Below are 21,473 nucleotides of genomic sequence, written 5' to 3'. Positions count from 1 at the left end.
GAATACAGATTTCTGATTCCATTTCTATGAAGACCATATAGGCACACTGGGTGATCACTGTTGCTTATGATGGATGTGAGGAGGGCACAAAGGCATTTTCTGGGGTTTCAAAATGATTTATAGCTTTTTTTTAAAGATTTTATTTATTTATTTGACAGAGAGATCACAAGTAGGCTGAGAGGCAGGCAGGGAGGGAGGGGGAAGCTGGCTCCCTGCTGAGCAGAGAGCCCGAGGTGGGGTTCGATCCCAGGACACTGAGATCATGACCTGAGCCGAAGGCAGAGGCCTTAACCCACTGAGCCACTGAGGCGCCCCAAAATGATTTATAGCTTGATCAAAGTGGTGGTTATGTGGATCTATATATTAATTAAACAGTAGATTGTGCACTTAAGGTCTATTTAACCAAATTTTTCCTAGTTAAAAAAAAAATAGGTTAATGTGACATATTCTAGTTTGGCCCCAATGTCTATTCTCTTCCTCTTGAATGATACATGTCTTATGCAATGACCTGATGTTTTAGGTCATTCTAGTGTTGTGCCAGCAAATATTTAACAAGCAGCTCTGGAGGGGGATAAAAGCCCAGAATATAACATTTATTAGATTTCCATAGTATAAATACTTCCACTATGGCTTCTTTCTTTCCTTCTTTTTTTCTTTCCTTCCTTCCTTCCTTCCTTCCTTCCTTCCTTCCTTCCTTCTCTCTCTCTTTCCTCTTTCTTTCTTTCTTTCTTTCTTTCTTTCTTTCTTTCTTTCTTTCTTTCTTTCTTTCCCTCCCTTCCTTCCTTCCTTCCTTCCTTCCTTCCTTCCTTCCTTCCTTCCTTCCTTCCCTCCTTCCAGATCTTGTTTATTTATTTGAGAGAGAATGGCAGATAGAGGGTGTCAGAGCCCAAGCAGAGGGTAGGGGTAGAGGGGAGAGGAGAAGCAGACTCCCCACTGAGCAAGGAGCCTGATGCAATGCAGGGCTTCATCCCAGGACCTGGGGATCATGACCCGAGCCGAAGGCAGACGCTTAACCACCGGAGCCACACAGGTGCCTGCACCATAACTGATTTCAAGCTACCGACATCACATTACTGAATCTGGACTTGGGAAGAGAAGTATACCATTAGATAGAAGTTCTACCATACAGCTATAGTAGCCCTAACCTCAAGAGCACAGGTAGTTAGAAAATTCAGGAAAATAACTAGGATGTAATGAATTTGGAGTATTTATTACCTCTGTTTTTAGTGTAACTTCTTTGATTATAGATTTTATAATTTAAATTTTAATAATGACTGTGTTTAACAGCCGGCTCATAAAATTCCTGACAATTACGAGTCCGCTTTCATGAGCTGGGACAAGCCAGCTCCAGCATCTACTGGGCTATGAGCAAATTTTTGGGCAGGCATTCATGTTCAAGTAACTTATTAAGAGAGTTATTTTCGGGGCACCTGGGTGGCTCAGTGGGTTAAAGCCTCTGCCTTCGGCTCAGGTCATGATCTCAGGGTCCTGGGATCGAGTCCCGCATCGGGCTCTCTGCTCAGCAGGGAGCCTGCTTCCCTCTCTCTCTTTGCCTGTCTCTCTGCCTACTTGTGATCTCTGTCTGTCAAATGAATAAATAAAAATTAAAAAAAAAGAGAGAGTTATTTTCAGGAAAAACCTATAGGGATGTGAGGGAAGCAGGATAGGAAAGGGCAAAAAATTTACTAAGAATGTGATTACAGGTGAAGTCTAGGCTGAGCAAGATCCTGGCGTCTATGTTCTAGAATTCATCCAGACTTAAGGCAAGGGAGCTGGGCTTTCGTGCCCTGCCCCACTCTGACTTTGGCTGTAGGCTGACTGGAGGGGTGGGAGGAAGGAATGTAACTCCTCATCACCTTCTGTCCTGTGGCTCCATGTGCTCTAGGGGAAGTCTTCTAAGAAGGATGCAAGTGTGAATTCCTAGTAACAATGCCCAGAGCAGTTGGCAGGTAGGTACACCAGACAGGTAGAGTGGATCCCAGGAGATCTGGGTGCCTATGCACCTAAAAACTGCCATTCTCAGCTTCCCCTGAAGCTTAGGGTGACCATGGATTTAAGTTATGTTCCATGAGAGGTAAGTAGAAGTATGTGCTGTTGGGGGGTTGTCCTTCAAAGGGACACGAGTATAGTTTTTGGCTCTTTCCCCTTTCTAAATTGGAAGAGGAGAAAGATGGAGATGCCATTTTGGATGTTGAGAGGTGTGCCCGGGTGAAGGGTGGCAGAACTGGACTTGGCTGCCTACGTTTAGACTGTGAAGTAAGAGAGAAAGAAACTTTTTGTTTTTTAACCACTGTATATTGGGACATCTCTGTTACCGCACCTTAGCCTGTATCCTGATGAATACAGTGAGTAAAGAAACAAGTAATAACAAATATTTAAAAGCATGACTGTGTCAAATAGTAACTTCTAATTTATAGGTTTTCTTTTTTCAATATAGAAACCCCCAAAGAATCTATGAATTATCAAAACTGATAAAACAGTTTGATAAGATTGTTGACTAGGAGAATAATGTAAAATTGTGTTTCTGAAAGATGTGTGTGACTTTGTGGGTAAAAATTTATGAAATTTTATTGAAGGATGTGAAGGAAGACCTAAATAGAGATGCACCAAATTCATGAGTAAGGAGGCTCAATACCACGCAGATGTCAGGTCTCGCCCAAATGCTCTTTATATTCAATGCATATTTGAATAGAACTTTCAACAGTTTAAAAAAAAAATTGTCAAACTTATCCTAAAGTTTATATGGAGTACCAAAAAGAGCCAAAACCCTAAAGAAGAAGTCGAGATGGGAGAATGCATCCTGTCATGTACTGCTACTCAAAATATCTAGTAGTTAACTATACTTTAATTAAAAAAATAATGGGCCGTTCAGTACATGATACTGAGATAAAAGGTTAAATGGGAAATAAATAAAACCGAATTCCTTTCTCACTATAAACAAAAAAATACTTGGCTAAAAGACAAAACATAAAAAACAAAACTTTAAAGCTTCTAGAAGAAAATACAGGACAATATCTTTAAGACCTCAGAATAGGGAAGGCTTAAAAAAAAAAGATTTTATTTATTTGAGAGAGAGAGAACAAGAAGGGGGGAGGGTCAGAGGGAGAAGCAGACTCACCACTGAGTGGGGAGCCCAATGTGGGGCTTGACCCTGGGACCCTGGGATCATGACCTGAGTAGAAGGCAGATGCTCAACTGACTGAGCCACCCAGGCGCCCCTAGGGAAAGCTTCTTAAAAGCAGACACAAAAAGCATAAGTGATAAAGAAAAAGATATAATAAAGCAAAAAGACAAGTTTATGATTGTGAGATGATATTTGGAGCATTGCATTTACCAATAAAGGATTAGCATGCATTAAAAAAAAACAAAACAAAACCTCAATAAGAAGTATTTCAAAAGCAATCCAAATATAAAATTGGGCAGATGTTACAAACATTTTATAAAAAGACAGCACAAATGGCCAGGAAAGATATGAACGTATACTCCAGGGAAAGGCAAATTAAAGCCATAGCAAGATATAATTTTATGCCCACCATGTGGGGAAAAACAGAACTGTGGCAATAACTGTTGGGACGAGTGGAGATTAATAGAAAGACTCATCTACTGACGGTGGGAGTGTGGTTTGGTAAAATTAATTTGAAAACTGGCATTATGAGTTAAAAATACAGTTATACACGAATTATTGACAAATACATTTACACATGAATCGTTGACATCCAAGGTCATAACTCTTGCAGGTGACACAGGTAATTCAAAAGATACACAATGATGTGGAGTTACTCTTAATCAAAAGTGAAAATCCACCGATTGTATATATGGCAAACTGGTTGTTCTGCTTTTTTGGAAAACTAGAGTTGTTAAGAGTTGGCATTGTATGACAATGTAGGACGAGGACCCTAGGGAGAAGGGCAACAAGTGAGTTGAACACTACAGTCATCCTGGCTTCCTAAGCAGAGGCAATTTTCACATGAAACAGGGAAACCCAAACAGAACACAATGATAACACTAAGTTAAGGAGACAGACTGGGGCTCAGGAGGGCCAGGCATCTGGAGTTTCCAGGTCAGAATCCTGTAGAGCAGGGCTTAGCGTGCTATGGTTTGTGGGCTAATCCCAGACACAGGCTGTTTTTGTATAGGACTAAGAATGATTTACACAGTTTTTAAAAAAAAATTTTTAATTAAAAAAAAGATTTTATTTATTTATTTGACAGACAGAAATCACAAGTAAGCAGAGAGGCAGGCAGAGAGAGAGGAAGGGAAGCAGGCTCCCTGCTGAGCAGAGAGCCCGATTCGAGGCTCGATCCCAGGACCCTGAGATCATGACCTGAGCTCAAGGCAGAGACTTCAACCCACTGAGCCACCCAGGCGCCCCAAATGATTTACACAGTTTTAAAGAGTTGTTTTTTATTTTTATTTAAAAAATTATTTTAGTTATTTATTTGACAGAGTGAAAGGGAGAGAGAGCACAGGCAGGCAGAGCAGCAGGCAGAGGGAGAGGCAGAGGGAGAGGCAGAGGAAGAGGGAGAAGCAGATTCCCTGCTGAGCAGGGAGCCTGATGGCGGGACTCTATCCCAGGATCCTGGGAGTATGACCTGAGCTGAAAGCAGATGCTTACTGACTGAGCCACCCAGGTGCCCCAAGAGTTGTTTTTTAAAACGCATATATGACAGAGTCCACATGTGGCCTGCAACGCTTAAAATATTTACTGTCTTTTATAGGGCAAGTTTGCCGATTCCTGCTGTACAGGATGGAGATACGCAGAGAAACAACTCCAGAATTTTGCAGAACACCCTCTTCAGTCTTTGGCTGAATACTAATCCACGCACACATAGGTTACATTTCCAAGAGGCAAGGCAAAGAACACCTGGCAAGGGACTGGTGGGGGTGGGGCGGTGGGGAGTACAGGATGAACGGCTCAGAGAGCTCACACAGTGCTGGGAGATTCAAGTTTCATCCATCCAGAGAGGAAGGACCTCACCCAATACTCAGGCAATCAGTAGCGATGTCACAAGGCTCAGACCTTAGTATTAAGGTAAGGTAGTCCTAGAATAAAAGCTATTCTAGACTCATCCTAACAAAGCTTAAAAACCAAGTCCAGGTGATGGGTATTAAGGAGGGCATGTCTTGTGATGCACATTGGGTGTTATGCTCAACTAATGAATCGTTGAACACTACTACAAAAACTAATGATGTAATGTTGGCTAACTGAACATTAAAAAAAACAACAACAATAAAACTTCAAATGGACCACGATGAACTGCAAGTAATTTACCTGCCTGCCAAATTTCCACACTCCTTAAAGAACATACAAGTCAAATAGTCAGCCATGTAACATTAATAGTGTTCAGCATTCATTAAAAATTACTAGACCTATAACAAAGAGGTAACCCATCAATAGAAACAAATACAGAAATAGTAGACAAGAACTTTAAAACACCTGTTACTGGGGTGCCTGGATGGTTCACTCGGTTAAGCCTCCAACTCTTGGTTTCTGCTCAGGTCATAAGCTCAGGGTCTGGGGATGGAGCCCCTGGGGCGGGCTATGAGCTCAGCATGAAGTCTGTTTGAGATTCTCTCCCTCTCCCTCTACCCTGCCTCCGGCTCACACATTCCCATTCTCGTACTCTCTCTCTAAAAATAAATAAAATCTTTAAAAAGTTAATAAAACACCTGGTATTAGTATTCTAAATTTGCTCAAGGATTTAAAAGAAAACATGAGGGCGCCTGGGTTGCTCAGTGGGTTAAAGCCTCTGCCTTGGGCTCAGGTCATGATCCCAGGGTCCTGGAATCAAGCCTCGCATTGGGCTCTCTGCTCAGCAGGGAGCCTGCTCTCCCCCGCCCCCCACCTGCCTCTCCGTCTGCTTGTGATTTTTGTCAAATAAATAAATAAAATATTAGAAAAAAAAGATTTTTCATTTATTCACGTTCCTTTTGCCATGTAAAGTAACATATTCACAGGTTCCAGGGATTAGAATACGGACATCTTTGGGATGGCAGTGTTCTGTCTACTATAAGGGTGTTTCCAGATGTTGGCTATTCAGAACAAAGCTACTAAAATCATTCGTACAGGTGTGTGTGTGTGTGTATAGCTTTACTTCTCTGGGGTCAGTGTCCAGTAACGCAATGACTGAGTCGTACCGTAATGGCATATTTTGTTTTATAAGAAACTGCCAGTCTGTCTGCTGGAGAAGCTGTAGTATTTTACTTTCCTACCACAGCGTCTGGGTGATGCAGGACCTCTGCACCCGCGTCATTCCGGGGTGTTGTCGCGATTGTTTCTCCTCGCCAGTCTGTTCCCGCCGTCCTGAGATCTCACTGTGGTTTGCGTTTGCCCTTGGCTCTGGGCTCTGTCCCCGCGGAGGGGCAGTGTCGTCTCCAAGGCAGCGGTTGGTGCCGCCCGGGGCAGCGGTCCGAAGTCCGCGAAGCACGCCCAATCACTGCGGCGAGCGGGCGGGAAGAAGGGGGCGGTGGGGCGCGGGGACGGAAAGCCTCCCCGACCCTCAGGCCCCCCAGGGGGCGCGGCGGGACCCGGTTTCCCGCCTGCGCGAGTGCAGGGCCGCGGGCCGCCGCGAGGGGGCGCGGCGAGAGGCGCGGCGTGGCGGGTCCATGGCGTCCCCGGGCGGCGGCTCCCCGGGCCTCCTGCTCTGGCTGCTGCTCCTCCAGCCCTGGCTCGGTGGGGCGCAGAGCGGGTCCGCGTCGCCCCCACCCTCCTCGGCGCCCACCTCCCCGTCGTCCTCGGGGGGCGGCCACGAGGTCCCCGGCGCGAGCGTGTGGAGGGCTGAGGGACAGTCTGCGACCCCGGGGCCCCAAGAGGCTGCCGCATCCTCCCAAGTGGTGGCGGTCACCCCAGGTGCCTCTGGCTCGTACAGGGCTGTGGCCACCGCGAAGCCACTGTTTCCTGCAGGTGATGTTTCTGGGCCGCGGAGAACTGGCCGGGGCCGAGGGGGCCGAGGGGACCGAGAGGGCCGAGGGGGACGGGACCCTGCTCTGGGGAGATGGCTTTTTCCGGTGGAGTGGGGGTGGGGGTCGGAGTGGCCCCAACCCTGCGCTTGAGCTCGGATGGGGACACGTGGCCTTTCTCCGAGGAGCCTTAGGGGATACAGAGCTGCTCTGGGGGTGGGGTGGGGGCTCTGAGGGGACATGGCCTTGCTTTGAGGGTTCTAGACTTCTGAGCATTATCCCGGCTCTGTGGGTGGTGCGGTCAGTGGCTTTACTTTCGGTCCCCTCCCTTCACTGACCTGCGCAGGATGCGGCCGGAGGTCCATGAGGATAGTGGGCGGATTCCCCGCGGCAGAGGGGAAGTGGCCTTGGCAGGTGAGCCTGCAGATCAATGACAGACACATGTGTGGAGGCTCCCTCATTGCCAGTCGGTGGGTGCTGACCGCCGCCCACTGCATATTTGGGTGAGTGTCTGGGGCTCTGTGACCTGGAGCCAGTCCTGTCCCCTTCCCTGAGCTTCCTTTCCCTCATCTGAAGAAGAAGGGTCATAGATCCTGCCCTTCAGGCTGCGGTCGATGGGAGGTGACGGTAGGGCCCTTGGTAGCCTGAAAGATTAAGACCCCAAACTGGGTTCAAAGCTTTTGCTGATTAGCTTCAAGCCAGTGTGTGGGCAAGAGGGAATATTTAAGAAGTGGGGAGTGCAGTAAACCAATATGGCTAGATTGGTGGGCATAAACTTCCAAGCATGGATAAACCGGCAGAGTTTGTGAAAACACAGATTGCCAGTCCTCAACAGCCCGTCTCTGGTACAGACCAGAGTGGGATCTGAGCACCTGCCTCTCTAACACGGATGCTTCTCACCAGGGAACCAGACTTGGAGCACCACTGGGTAGACTGACCAGGGGTCCCGGGATGGGGCGTGGTGGTGGGGGGAGGGCAGTGGTTGGTGGAGAGAGGCCCAGGCTGGGAAGGCCCAGAAGATGAGGAAGGGGAGGGTAGAGCCCTAGGATCTTTCTGCAGCCATGTGGAGTACACGGCAAAGCTGGGAGACATCTTCATGGAGGAGCATACCTCCAGAATGGCCATCGAGATCCCCGTCCAAGACATCGTTATTCATCAAGATTACAATCCTATCGGATTAATTGAGAATGACATTGCCCTTGCTCTGCTTGAGTTCCCTGTGAATTTTTCCTCCCACGTGCAGCCTGTGTGCCTCCCCAAAAAGGCGTTCATGGTACAAGGTGGTACTGAGTGCTGGGTGACTGGATGGGGGAAGCTCAACGAAGCAGGTAAGACTGAAGCAAGATGTGAAGCTCGGGCCAGGCAAGGGGCTGCCTCGTGCCCAGCGGTTGGCCTGCAAGCTCAAGGGGGAGGCAGGGAGGCCATTTTTAGCAAGCGGGTGAGGGAGGAGTGGGGGAGAAGATGCCTGTTGGGAGTCATTTGTTGGTCCACATTTTGATTAGAATTTCAGGACCTGGGGTCTCGGGTGATGAGCAAAGCGGGTTCTCTCTAGGGTGGATTTTAGCGCAGGGGGTGCTGGTGTTGCTCTCTCTGCTCACGGGAGCTGTCCCAACCGGAAGTCCTCCCCTTGGTGGACAGGGAGCTTCCTGTGAGTGAAAAGAGCCCAGAGAACTCCTCTTGGTGAGGCTGTTGGGCTTTCCATCCCTGGGGAGAGGTTGAATTTGGTACCTTTGGGACACTTCTTGTCCAAGAATTTATGATCCTGCTCAAAAATAAAGCCACTTTGCAATGGACAGGACAACTGTCATGATTCCTAAAGATACTCAGAGGGACAGAGAGTTGGTTTTGATTTCTCAGGGCTGGTGAGGCCTCACCTCTTCCTGTCCTGATCTGTTCTTCCTTTGCCTGCCTTGGTTTTGAGTCCTACCTCCTCCTCTCCCTGACATCAGCTTCGGGCCTCATTGCTTCCCGTGTCAAATGGGGACCATATTCACTTCCCTAATGGGGTGTTTCTAGGTGGACACACTGCATCGAGACCAAGAGTGGGTGCCGGGGCTCCTGTTGTGTTCCATTAGGCAGACCTATCTGCTCCCAAATTATTTCCACAGGTCAAGCCGGAGGAGTTGTGAAACGGCTACGGGAGGCTGAGCTAAACATTATCCGTTATGAGAAATGTAACATGATGCTCCAAACAGAGATGGAAACTAGCAGCGACCTAGTCAAGGAAGGGATGGTCTGTGGTTACAGTACCCAAGGAAAGGATGCCTGCCAGGTCAGTTCATGGGCCCTTGGCTGTCTTGCCACTTTGTTGTCCCCTCACAATTTCCTCATTTGCAGGCTTCGGGGCCTGTGGGATCCGCTGGCCCCTTCATTCACCCTTAATTCACGTCAAGGGGTTTCAAGGGGGAAAAATGCCGAAGGCTCAGCTGGCTGGCCTGCTTAGAGGGGGTTGGGAGAGGAGGGGAGATTCAGGCAGAAATTTACCAAAAATGCAAATCACGTTTTGTACCCCTTCTGTGTGACAGGCAGTGTGCTCATTTAAAGACTTTGTTCATTATGATTAGCTCAACAGATGTTTTCTTTGGTTATATTCCATTTTTGGGGTACACGATTTTTTGCATACGTATATGAATTTTGTTTGCTAAAGTTTTCAACCCTCAAATCTGATATTCCCAGGAACCTAGGGCTGGTGGATGCATGGGGGAGGGGAGTCCCGGGGAAGGCCCTCGCGTGCCCATCTCCCCACCAGCCAGTTCTGATGTTGATTCTCTTCCATTCCTGTGTTTGTTTCTTTCTCTTTCTCCAGGGAGACTCTGGGGGGCCCCTGGTCTGTGAACTTAATAAGACATGGGTCCAGGTGGGGATTGTGAGCTGGGGCATCGGCTGCGGTCGCAAAAATTTTCCTGGAATATATACAGAAGTTAGTTTCTACAAGGACTGGGTCATTGATCGCTTGAGTCAGGCTTGCTCTTGGGACTCAGCAGGCTTCCTCCCACTTCTGTGCCTGGTGCTGCCCCTGGGCATCCTGGTGGCCCCGTGATCACCCCAGCCCACTCCCCTCCTATTTCTGCGTCTCACACCGGGCCTCTCCTCTGACCTCCCACTCCTGCTCAGACGCCCTTTCCTCCAGTTCTGGTTGGCATCCCCTGACCCTGTAGAGAGCCACACAGTAGGAACTGGCAGCAAAGCTGGAGCCCCAAAAGCATCCCAGTCTGATGCCCCAGTCACCTGCCAAGGCCACACACACGACCTTGGCTGTGCCCTGCCCACCTGGAAGGAGGGGGTCAGACATCCCCCAGGCTGAGAGCCGGCTGACCTGCCAGGGGGAGCGCAGGGCTTCCTTGTCATCTTGGAGAGCCTCTGCGAGAGAAGACCCCTGATGAGCAGTGAGACAGCGTGGGACCTGGGTGTGGTCTCAGGCTGTCACCTGATCCTGTGTTGAAGCAGTCAGCTTGCTGATTGTGCAGAGAGAGAGCGGGAGAGGGTGTCACCCCGTCCCTGCTGAGGTGTGAGGCCTGGGGTTTCCACAGGGGACTGGAGCATCTGGGGCTGGGAGATGTTTCCCTAGCATCCAGCGCGGATCCTGCCACATCCTGGAGCAATCCCGCGGTGGGCCCCCCTTCCTCAGTCCCTAGTGGCCCCATCCAGGCTCAGCCCAAGCCATGTGGAGGCATTAAGGAGTGTGGAGATCTTTGATGTCAACTGAATAAATGTTTGGAGTGTGTTCCTGTTCACTCTAAGTTCTGGTCTCCTGAAAGTTGTGGGCTTGCCTATGACATACTCTGTAGAGAAGTATGTTGCTTAGAACGCACTTCCTGGCATCCAGTAAACTCTAGAATTCTAGAGTCAGAGGTGGGGCACTTGTCTACCTTGATACAGATCTGATGGATGGCCTTAGCCAGTGGGTCCTTCTGCCTGTCCTCCTGTTAGAGCCACCAACATCTCTGTGGATGGAAGTATTGTAGTTGAGTGTGGCAGCCTCTGCAGTCAGGAGCAGGGTGGCAGGGGCAAGAGGACAGAGACGGGGGTGTGGCCCACTCACACAGCCTTGTGCCTCCCTTTGCTGCCCTGTGATGGACATGCCTTGAGGAGACACTATGGGCTGGGTGTCAGGACCCCTGAGCCCAAAGAGCTCCCCACAAGGAAAAGGTAGGTGGGAGGGCCTGGCTCATATGTGTGTGTGTGTGTGTGTGTGTGTGTGTGTATACAGTTTCTTTTTCCCAATCACCAGGTCTTGCGTCCCACAGTCACCTGGTACTGGCTGCTGATTCTCCCCCAGCCTTTCTTGCCCACCCGTCCTTCCAAATGCTCAGTGCTAAAGCTCCCAGTTATCCAGGACCTCAGTGGGCAGTCTGTGATCATCCCACCTGCTATCTGAGGGAGGACCGAGTGGGACACTCTGCTTTGCAAACCCCAGCTAGTTACAGCTAAATTCAGTAAAGGCAGTAAAGGCAAAGAGGGAATCCCACAACGGGCTAGCCCGGAGTCATAGCCGCGGCTGTAGGAACATATAGCTCTGGAAATTTATGGCCCAGATGGGATGCCCTATGGCATGCTGATATTAGACTGTGGTTCTTGCTGGGGACAGAGACAGGAATTTAGTCCCGTGGCTTAGTTCCTGAGGATCTGCCTCTGGCTGTCTGAAAAGCTAGGCAGAGCCTCCCCGAGAGCGGGGCGCCAACTGCCAAGTAAGTGGCAGCCACTTTTTGTCTTCCCGACCAATATTCCTGGAATACCTTTTGTGAACAGGCACTGGGCTGCAGCCATGAAGAAGATGGGGACTGCAGGCGGGAGGGGAGAGCCCGTCAGTAGGATGACCCTTACTCGGGTCAGGGGCTTGGTGGCTAGGCAGAGCCTCTGAAAGACATAGATGACATGGGCAAAGGAGGAGGTTGAGGGCAAGCAATGAGTTCTCCTGAAAATATTAGACTTTAAAAAGAAACAAATAGCGCTGGGGGTTTCTGGTCATAAGAAGAAAGCTACATCTAGCAATGACCATTCCTAGGGCCCAGATCACGGTCTTGAAATACAAGACCGTGGGGGATCCCAAAGAAATCAGTGCCTCTTGGGAAAGCGGTCTGCAAAATGTCCAGGTGTGGGGCAGGGAATGTGTCCGAGGAGACGGTAATGTCGTGTTGAACCAGATAGCAAGGAAGTCATCCAAATGGCCAGGATTATGTCAGAAGGACTCAGCAGCCAACCAGAAGTGGTACCCCTGGGGGACAGGTGGTGTTGCCACCCCCCCACCCTTATTGCAGAGAAATTACGTCATTCTCCCAGCTCTGGAAAATACCGCCTCAGCTTCAGCCCTCACAAAAGCTGCACTTGGCCGTGGGAATGGACACACTCAGGATCCCAGCTTTGTACAGGTGCAGCCCAGGGCAGGTGCTTGGCCTTCTTGCCTTTGGGGCCAACTTGTCGGGGCTGCTTGGAGGATCAGTTGAGACTCAGTTGCAAATGCACTGTAGCTCAGCTTCGCCCATTGCCCAGTTCTGCCTCCCTTGCTCCCTTCCCCGCGTATCTCCCGAGAGCCCTCCTCCACACAGACCCTCGGCTACAGTTCCTGCTTCCGGAGAACCCCATCGGAGACACTTGGCCAGACCAACATGGGACAAGAGTTTCAATAAGGGTTTCAGTTCCCTATTGCTGCCTAACCAACCACCCCAAACCCAGTTGCTAAAAATAACGTGGCTTTCTTTTTTCTTCCTTTTTTTTTGTTTTTTATGTTCTATTAAGTAGCCATGAGCACTGAGCTAGCAAATACCTAACAACCGGTCCTCAGGGAAATGCAGAAGGAGATTCACAGGAGTCTCGCCGCACAACTTTGTCATCAGGGGGTCAATATGTGACTTTATTTTCTGTTGGTTTCTGACTAAAGACACCTCATTTAACACACTCTGTTGATTCACTATCTTTGAACTCAGGGCCCACAGAAGGGTCTTTCGTGCCTGCACGAAGCTCACCTAACATGTCTTTTCTCTGCGACCCGAGAAAGCCCCTAAGAAATATCTTGGGGATCGTTTTAAACAGCAAAATCAGCAGAAAAAAAAAAAAAGCGCGCACAAAAATGGAACGATACAGCACACGATAGACGGGGAGCAGGACATGGGTGACCCTATGGGAGCTGAAGCTAGAAGGCATGGCGTCATCCTGTCGACCTCAGCTGAGATCGGCTCTTGCCTTGTTTCTGATGAGGCATCTACTGTCACCCTTCCCTTCACATTGTCATTGGTTTGGAGCCATTTCCTGAGGTTGTGCTTGGTCCAGTTTCATTTGTTTCGCGTTCATTGAGCTGCCAGGATCTCCGAGGCCATCGTTTTTATTAAATTTGGAAAAATGTTGGGCCATTATTTCTTTTCTTTCTTTCTTTCTTTTTTAAGATTTATTTATTTATTTGACAGATAGAGATCACAGATAGGCAGAGAAGCAGGCAGAGAGAGAGGAGGAAGCAGGCTCGCCGCTGAGCAGAGAGCCTGACTCAGGGCTCTATCCCAGGACCCCGGGATCATGACCCGAGCCGAAGGCAGAGGCTTTAACCCACTGAGTCACCCAGGCGCCCCAGGCCACTATTTCTTTAAATATTTTTGTTTCTCCCACACCACACCTCTCCCTTGTGGAAGTGCCGTGAGCCCACTGTGTTCTATGTTTTCATACTCTCTCTTCTCTCTGTGTTTCATTCTGGCAATTTTTTTTTTTTAAATTGTCATGTCTTTAAGTTCATCTGTCTCTTCCTTCTGACATGTTTAACATAGTGTTAATCCCATCAGTCATTGTCTTTTGTTTATCTCACACATGGTAGTTTTTATATCTAGCTGTTTGATTTGTGTCTTTTTACAGCTTCAATATCTCCACTTAAGTTTTGAGCCTCTATTTATAACTAACAGTTAAAATAATCCTGCCAGTGATTTTTTAAAAAGATTTTATTTATTTGATAGAGATTATAAGTAGTCAGAGTGACAGTCAGAGAGAGAGGAGGAAGCAGGTTCCCCGCTGAGCAGAGAGCCTATGCGGGGCTCGATTCCGGGATCCTGACACTATGACCTGAGCCTAAGGCAGAGGCTTTAACCCACTGAGCCACCCAGGCGCCCCACCTCCCAGTGATTTTTAACACCTGTGTCAGTTCTGGGTTGCTTTGGATTGACTGATTATTCTCATTATGCATTGTATCTTCATGCTCCTTGAGTGCTGGGTATTCTTTGATTGGATACCAGACACTGTGACTTTTACCTAGATGTTTGATATTTTACTAGAAATTTTCTCAAGCTTTATTTGGGATGCAGCAAAATTACTTAGAAATGGATATTCTCAGGGCTCGCTTTAAAGAGCTGTTAGGACTGGAACACTTCTAAGTCTAGGAACTGTTATTTCCTGTTGCTGAGAGAAGACCGACCTTCCTTCCTTTAGATTTTATTTATTTATTAGAGAGAGAGAGAGAGAGCATGAGCAAGGGGGATGGGCAGAGGGTGAAGGGAGCCGGAAGCTGGACTTGGTGAGACTTAATCCTAGGACTCTGGGATCATGACCTGAGCTTAAGGCAGACGCTTAATGGACTGAGCCACCCAAGTGCCCCGCTTGAGACAAGACCTTTCTGAACATGCTACCCAGTGCTCTGTGAGTCTTGGGTTTTTCCCAATCTGGCTGATGGAAACAGGCACTGTTCCTGAGCCCTGGTGAATACTGGGCATTGTTATTTCTAATCCTTTCAAGTGGTTATCTCTCTAGCTTCAGATAGTCCCTCTCCAACCCCCGCTCACTGATCATCAGTGCACAGGGGAGTACTCAAGGGGGAGTGTCTGCAGATCTCTGGAGTTCTCTGTGCCCCCTCCCGTCCCCTGTTCTCTGCATAGATGCCTTGCCCCCCAACCTCATAGCTTTACTTGCTCACTTCAGGGAGTCTCTGGGGTTCTGCCTAGGTTCCCCTCTCTGAACTGTGGCCCGGAAATGCTCTGAAGGCTGCAAGCAGAGCCATGATAGAACTCATCCCATTTGGTTTCTAACTATCAGTGGTCCTGCCCTTGGGGGCCTGGCATCCAGTGTCCTGAAAATGGTCATTTCGTATTTTTGCCCATCTTTTGTTGTTCAGGTGGGAAGGGCAATCCTTGGTCATCTATCTTGGCCAGAAGGACAAGTGAGCAAATGCATTTAATCATATTTTTCTATAATTAAAAGAAAAAATCTGTAATATCTTTAAGTTCCTTCCCTTTATTCTGTATTTTCCTTTCTTTTATTCATTCTTCCTAGAATGTTGTCTCTTATTAAGCTTTTCAGAGAACAAAATTCTGATTGTGTTCACCTTCTTCATAATTTTGTCTCTATTGACTTCTGCTGCTGTTTCTCTCTGTTCTTTCTTTCTTTTTTTTAAAAGATTTTATTTATTTATTTGGCAGACAGAGATCACAAGTAGGCAGAGAGGCAGGCAGAGAGAGAGAGGGAGAAGCAGGCTCCCTGCCGAGCAGAGAGCCCGATGTGGGCCTCGATCCCAGGACCCTGAGATCATGACCCAGGCTGAAGACAGAGGCTTTAACCCACTGAGCCACCCAGGTGCCACAAGATTTTTTATTTATTTATTTGACAGAAAGAGAGCTAACAAGCAGGCAGAGAGGCAAGCAGAGAGGCAGAGCGGGGGAAGCTGGCTCCCCGCTGAGCAGAGAGCCCGATGTGGGGCTCGATCCCAGGACCCTGAGACCATGACCTGAGCTGAAGGCAGAGGACTAACCACTGAGCCACCCATTGCTGTTCTTTCCTTTCTCCCAAGCCCTGTCGTGGGGATTACTCCATTGACTGTTTTCACTTTCTGAGCTGTATATTTAGCTCATTTGTTATCAGTCTTTTTTATCTTCTGATATGGTCGTAGCTTTACATTACTTTCTAGGACTACAATAGCTGCTACACGATATTTCATGTGATGCTTTCATTGTTAGTAATCTTTAAACTGGCATTATGTTTCTCATGATTTCCTTTTTAAAAATTATTTTATTTTATTTTATTTATTTATTTTTTTAAAGATTTTATTTATTTATTTGACAGAGAGATAACAAGCAGGCAGAGAGGCAGGCAGAGAGAGAGGAGGAAGCAGGCTCCCTGCTGAGCAGAGAGCCCGATGTGGGGCTCGATCCCAGGACTCCGAGATCATGACCTGAGCCGAAGGCAGCGGCTTAACCCACTGAGCCACCCAGGCGCCCCCAAATTATTTTATTTTAAAGTAAGCTCTACATCCAACGTGGGGCTGGAACTCACGGCCCTGAGATCAAGAGTTCCATGCTCTACCGACTGAGCCAACCAGGCACCCCTCTCATGATTTCCCTTTTTTTTTTTTTTTAAGATTTTATTTATTTATTTGACAGACTGAGATCACAAGCAGGCAGAGAGGCAGGCAGAGAGAGAGGAAGGGAAGCAGGCTCCCAGCTGAGCAGAGAGCCCGATGTGGGGCTCGATCCCAGGACCCTGAGATCATGACTTGAGCTGAAGGCAGAGGCTTAACCCACTGAGCCACCCAGGCGCCACTCCATTTTTTTTTTTAATTTTAAGATTTTATTTATTTATTTATTTAGAGCGCAAGAGATTGGGGGAGGGGCAGAGGGAGAGAGAATCTCTAGCTGACTCTGCCCTGAGCACGGAGATGTGGAGCCCACCTAGGGCTTGATCCCACCACACTGAGATCAGGACCTGAGCCAAAATCAAGAGTCAGATGCTCAACCAGGCACCCCTATGATTTCCTTTTTAATAGGAGGCCCATTTTCTAGGCTTTTGTCTTTGTTGCGGAACTACGGGATTTTTTGCAGAAGTTGATTTTGGTATTAGAGCTGTGAGGCTCAGGAATAGAAACTATAGATGTTGATTCCTAGAGTTTACTGGTCTTCATTTGTGACCTTCTTTCTGAATATTTCTTATGTGCTCAATGAGAATGAATGTTCTGTTTGTAGTTGTAAAATTCATCATACTGCTATCAGATCAAGATTATCAGTGGTGAGGTGCCTGGGTGGCCTGGTCGGTTGAGCGTCTGCCTTCGGCTCAGGTCATGGTCTCGGGGTCCTGGGATCGAGTTCCACATCGGGCTCCCTGCTCAGTGGGGACCCTGCTTCTCTCTCTACCTCTGCCTCTCTCTCTCTCATGAATAAATAAATCTTTAAAAGAAAGCTTATCAGTGGTCTTAGCCAAATATCCTGTAATTTTTGCTTAATTTTGCCTCCATAAGCTATTGGCTTCTTAAAAGGAATGTCTCAAAAACTCTGGTTTCCCATGAAGTTAGTCAACTGTTTTTTTTTTTTTTTAACCTATTAAGGGCTCCTCACTGCCTCTTCTTAATTATTTCTTATTTTTACTGTATCTAAATCTCTCTGTCCTTTATGGAGTCTTTTAATTAGTCAATTAATTAATTAAGACAGAGCACACCAGCAGGGGAACAGGCAGAAGGAGAGGGAGAGAGAGAATTTCAGCCGACTCCATGCTGAGTGTGGAGCCCAAACGGGGCTCTTACAACCCTGAGGTCGTGGCCTGAGCTGAAACCCAGAGCTGCAGACTTAACTGACTGAGCCACCCAGGTGCCCCCCGCCTCGGCGTAATCTTTGCCTTTGATCCTATGATCTGATAGAAAATTACTATCCCACCTTTCCTTTGCATCAGATTTGTCTGGTATTTCATTCCTATTCCTTTATTGCCGATGTATCTTCCTCTCTTTTTTTAGTATCTAGTATCTTCTGAGAGTCTATTTCTGGACCTTATTTTTTCTACCAACGTGAAAGTTCTTGTTTGTCTGCTGTGTCCAATCTGTTCATACTTAACTGCAAATACCATCGTGTTAGGACTCGATACTGCTCTTTGGTTTTGTATTTTCTATTTATCCTACTTCCCTTTTGTTTCTCGTCTTCCATTGTGTAGAAAGCATGTCCTCGTCCTTTTAAGGGCTCCAGTGATTAGGTTACTCTGGGGGCGTATGATCCAGAAGATCTCTATTTTAAGGTCCGTACAAGCAATGACATCTTCAAGCACCCGCGGAGCACCACCTGGATTGTTTTCGGTCGAATAACCAGGAGGCGGGAATCCTGGAGGTGCCACTTGGTGGGAATTGTGCCCCCTGCCCCTGGGTCCGTCCAACATGAGCGCAGGGCCGCGGGCCGCCGCGAGGGGGCGCCTCGAGAGGGCTGCAGCGCAGGTGGGTCCATGGCGTCCCGGGGTGGCCCCCTGGGTCTCAGCTCTGGCTTCTGCTCCTCCAGCCAGTGCTCCCGCGGGGGCGGGAGGTGGTGGAGCGTGGAGGGGGGGTGTTTGATGGCGGTGCCGGCTGAAGGGGCAGGCCAGGGGGTACGCTCGGGGCCAGTTCCTGCCTCACTGATCTTTGCCAGGTGAGCGTTATGGCCCCAGCGAGGATTCTGCAATGACTCTGACAAGCCCAGAGGCTCCCTCGCCACCAGGGCCCCTGGAGTCACCGCCCACCCCAATATCTACGACTGGTGCAGGGCCTCTAACGCTCACAGTGGAATCCAGCCAGACCACTGTATCTGGAACGTTCCCTCTTCAAGGTACTGCTTCTGGGCAGGTCTGGACAGGTCTGCCTGGGAGGCCAGAGGGGACGCTACTCTGCCCGGGAACTAGAAGGGTCAGACTCTATTTGAAGGGTTGGAGAGGAAACCTGAGTCTGCATGCTGATGGGTGTCCAGGGGCCGGCCGTGGGAGGAGGGGGGGAAGGAGCCTCTAGCTTCAGCTCCCATCCTTTCTCTTTAGTGAGCCAATCAGGATGCAGCCAGAGGTCTATGAGGATAGGGGGTGGATTGTCCGTCCCAGACAAGAAGTGGCCTTGGCAGGTGAGCCTGCAGGCCCAGGATAGACACATATGTGGAGGCTCCCTCCTTGCCAGTCGGTGGGTGCTGACCGCTGCCCACTGCATAACTGAGTGAGTGTCTGGGGCTCCAGGCTTGGCCCCCTGCAGGCTCTGTGACCCGGAGCTAGTCCTGTCCCCTTCCCCGAGCTTCCTCTTCTTCCTCTGAAAAGGAGTCACAACCCCCTAAGTTTTATTCAGTTTGGAGTGAGACCTGAAATGCGCATGGCCACCAAGTTTTGGGGGGCTGCTTTGGTAGTCGTGGGGCCTCACCTGGAGAAGCACCGGCTGGAGTAATTAGGGTCTGGGGACGGGATGTGCTTTGCAGGCAGGCAGGTGCCAGATGCTGGCCGAGGAGACAGGACCAGGCTGGGACGAACTTGGAAAATGTGGAGGGGAGTGCAGACCCTTCCGGATTTCTGCGAAGGGCATGTCCTCTTCCCACAGCCGGGAGGAGTATACAGTGAGGCTGGGAGACAAGTCGTTACATTCTCGCTCTTAAATAACACCGGTGGTTCTGGTACAAGACATCGTGTGCCATCACTTTTACGATGAGAAGAAGTTGAGGCATGACACCGCCCTCGTTTTGCTGGCCTTCTCTGTGAATTACTCCTCGTACATCCAGCCTGTGTGTCTCCCTGAAAGGGCGCGCCACGTAGAAAGTGGGACAGAGCGCTGGGTGACTGGCCGGAGCCGAGTGGTGGGAGGTGTGACAGGTAGGTGGGGAGCCGAGGGGGCAGCCTGGTACGCTGGTGTTGGCCTGCAGCCTGTCCCACAAGGGACAGGGAGGCTGATTCTTTAACAGGCGGGCAAGGGAGGAGGAGGGGGAGGACGGCCCGGAGCAATGGAACCTCAGTAAGAGTTGCTTAATGAGGGGTGCCTGGGTGGCTCAGTCCATGCAGCGTCTGACTGTGGCTCAGGTCATAGTCTCGGAGTCCTGGGATTGAGCCCCGTACTCAGTGGGGAGTCTGCTTCTCCTTTTCTCCTTGCCCTTCCCCCCACTTATGCTCTCTCTCTCTCAAATAAAAAAAAAATCTTAAAAGATTTTATTTATTTATTTGACAGAGAGAGACACAGTGAGAAGGAACACAAGCAGGAGGAGTGGGAGAGAGAGAAGCAGGCCTTCCACCCAGCAGAAAGCCCGATGTGGGGCTCGATCCCAGGACCCTGGGATCATGACCTGAGCTGAAGGCAGACACTTAATGACTGAGCTACCCAGGTGCCTCCTGCCAAAAAAACTTAAAAAAAAAAAAAGAATTGTTGGAATGTTGGCACCTGGGGGGTTGGGTGCCAGGGATGGTGGGTTCTGTCCAGCATGGATTTCAGCTCCCCTGGGATGAGCTGGTTGACATCCAGAGCTGTCCCTCCATGGAAGTCCCTGCTTTGTAGGGAGGGAGCTTCTCAGAGCAACCCTACTGGTGAGGCTAGAGGGCCTCCTATCTCAGGGAAGAGGCTGGACCGGAATCTTTGGGGGCACTCCCTGTCTGAGAGTCTGTGAGTCTGGCTGGCACAGGACACCTGTCACTTACTCTTGGTACTCAAGAGTGACACTTGCTTTTCTCTTCCGGTTGGGAAGGCCTGGACTCTTTCTGTCCTGAGGGGTCCCTCCTGCTCCTGTCATGGCTTTTCTCCCTTCCGCCTCTCTCCTCGCCACCACTGCCTCGGGTCCCTCCTGTCAATGGGACAGCATCCATTGCCCTGACTACCTCTGAGGGTTCAACAGAGTGGGTTTCGGGGACTACTATGCTGTCCCCTCACGCAGACCCTAACTTCGTCTTTGTCACTCCAGCTCCGGAGTCCATTCATCTTCAGCAGACCGAGAAACTCATCCCTCAATACAAGAAATGTAACGACACAGTGTGGACACAGTTACGATCACGGCGCAACCTAGTGAAGAAAGGGGATGATCTGCGGCTGTCAACAAGGGAAGAGGGTCTGCAGGGTCAGTTCATGGCTCTGTTGTGGCCTCTGCAGTGACGATGGCCCCCCCAAGCTTCCTCATTCCCAGGTGCCAGGGCCTGGGTGACCTGCCACCACCTCATTTCGTTCCTTCGCGAAAGAGATTCATGGGCAGAACCTGGCCCGCCCTCCTCTTCCTGCCTTGAGTGCCTTCTGGAGGAGGGGGCGTTTGAGCCTGAACTCAGAGGATGAGTCTTGGGATTTCTTGGAAAGAGGAGAACAGCACTGTAGGGAGAGGGAGCAGCACAGACGGTGGCTCCAAGGTGTGAGGGAACTTGTCACGTGTAGGGCCCACCTTCCAGGTCTGGAGCAATGAGGGGACCAGAGAAGAGGGCTGGAGTCGGGTTACGTGTGGACTGGGGCATTGGGCCGAGTTTCTCGATGCCATCCGGGCAGGACTGTAGGCTAGGTGTTTGTGTCCATCATCTAGGTGATGACGCGGAGTCCCGAGCAGGACCTGGGGCGGTGAGGGGGTGAAGGAAGTGTGTCTGAGGTTGAATCCTGACTGCTGGGCGGGTGGAGGCAAGGGAGAGGTTTGGAGGGCTCTATGTTTCTGTCTGAGCTGGTTGGTGGGGGGCAGTGGCCCCCGAGCAGGTCTGGGAAAGGACATGCCAGGTTCCGCATCCGATGGGGTGTCTGTGGGATGTCTGGGACAGTGTGGGGTTGGATATGTGGGTTTAAGGTCAGGGGGAATTTCAGGCTGGAGGAGAGGATTATGGGATCCTCCCATGCAGGGTTGATATTCAAAATATTTCACATCTGTGGAGGCCTGGGACTGGCCAATCAGAATAGGTATGAGCCT

The 21,473-nt window shown here is 49.5% G+C and overlaps 1 protein-coding gene across 1 annotated transcript; it reads left to right on the top strand.

Moving 5' to 3' along the window:
• Positions 1–6,597: 6,597 nt before the first annotated feature.
• On the top strand, positions 6,598–9,940 carry LOC116874068 (serine protease 44-like). Its single transcript, XM_032868492.1, has 5 exons — positions 6,598–6,904; positions 7,247–7,403; positions 7,960–8,228; positions 9,009–9,172; positions 9,707–9,940. Exons 1-5 carry the CDS (start codon positions 6,607–6,609, stop codon positions 9,938–9,940), a joined length of 1,122 nt encoding a protein of 373 aa, XP_032724383.1. The 5' UTR covers positions 6,598–6,606.
• The last annotated feature ends 11,533 nt before the right edge of the window (positions 9,941–21,473 follow it).

The sequence above is a fragment of the Lontra canadensis genome, unplaced genomic scaffold (genome assembly GCF_010015895.1).
Source record: "Lontra canadensis isolate GAN:19392208 unplaced genomic scaffold, GSC_riverotter_1.0 scaffold35, whole genome shotgun sequence".
Classification (NCBI taxonomy): Eukaryota; Metazoa; Chordata; class Mammalia; order Carnivora; family Mustelidae; genus Lontra; species Lontra canadensis.
The sequence above is the reverse complement of the archived record's forward strand: the minus strand, read 5'-3'. Positions and strand labels throughout refer to the sequence as shown.

Coding starts and splice junctions, on each gene's coding strand:
- LOC116874068 (XM_032868492.1), top strand. CDS start 6,607: ATGGCGTCCCCGGGCGGCGGCTCCCCGGGCCTCCTGCTCTGGCTGCTG. Junction 6,905..7,246: donor GAAGCCACTGTTTCCTGCAG/GTGATGTTTCTG, acceptor TGACCTGCGCAG/GATGCGGCCGGAGGTCCATG. Junction 7,404..7,959: donor GCCGCCCACTGCATATTTGG/GTGAGTGTCTGG, acceptor ATCTTTCTGCAG/CCATGTGGAGTACACGGCAA.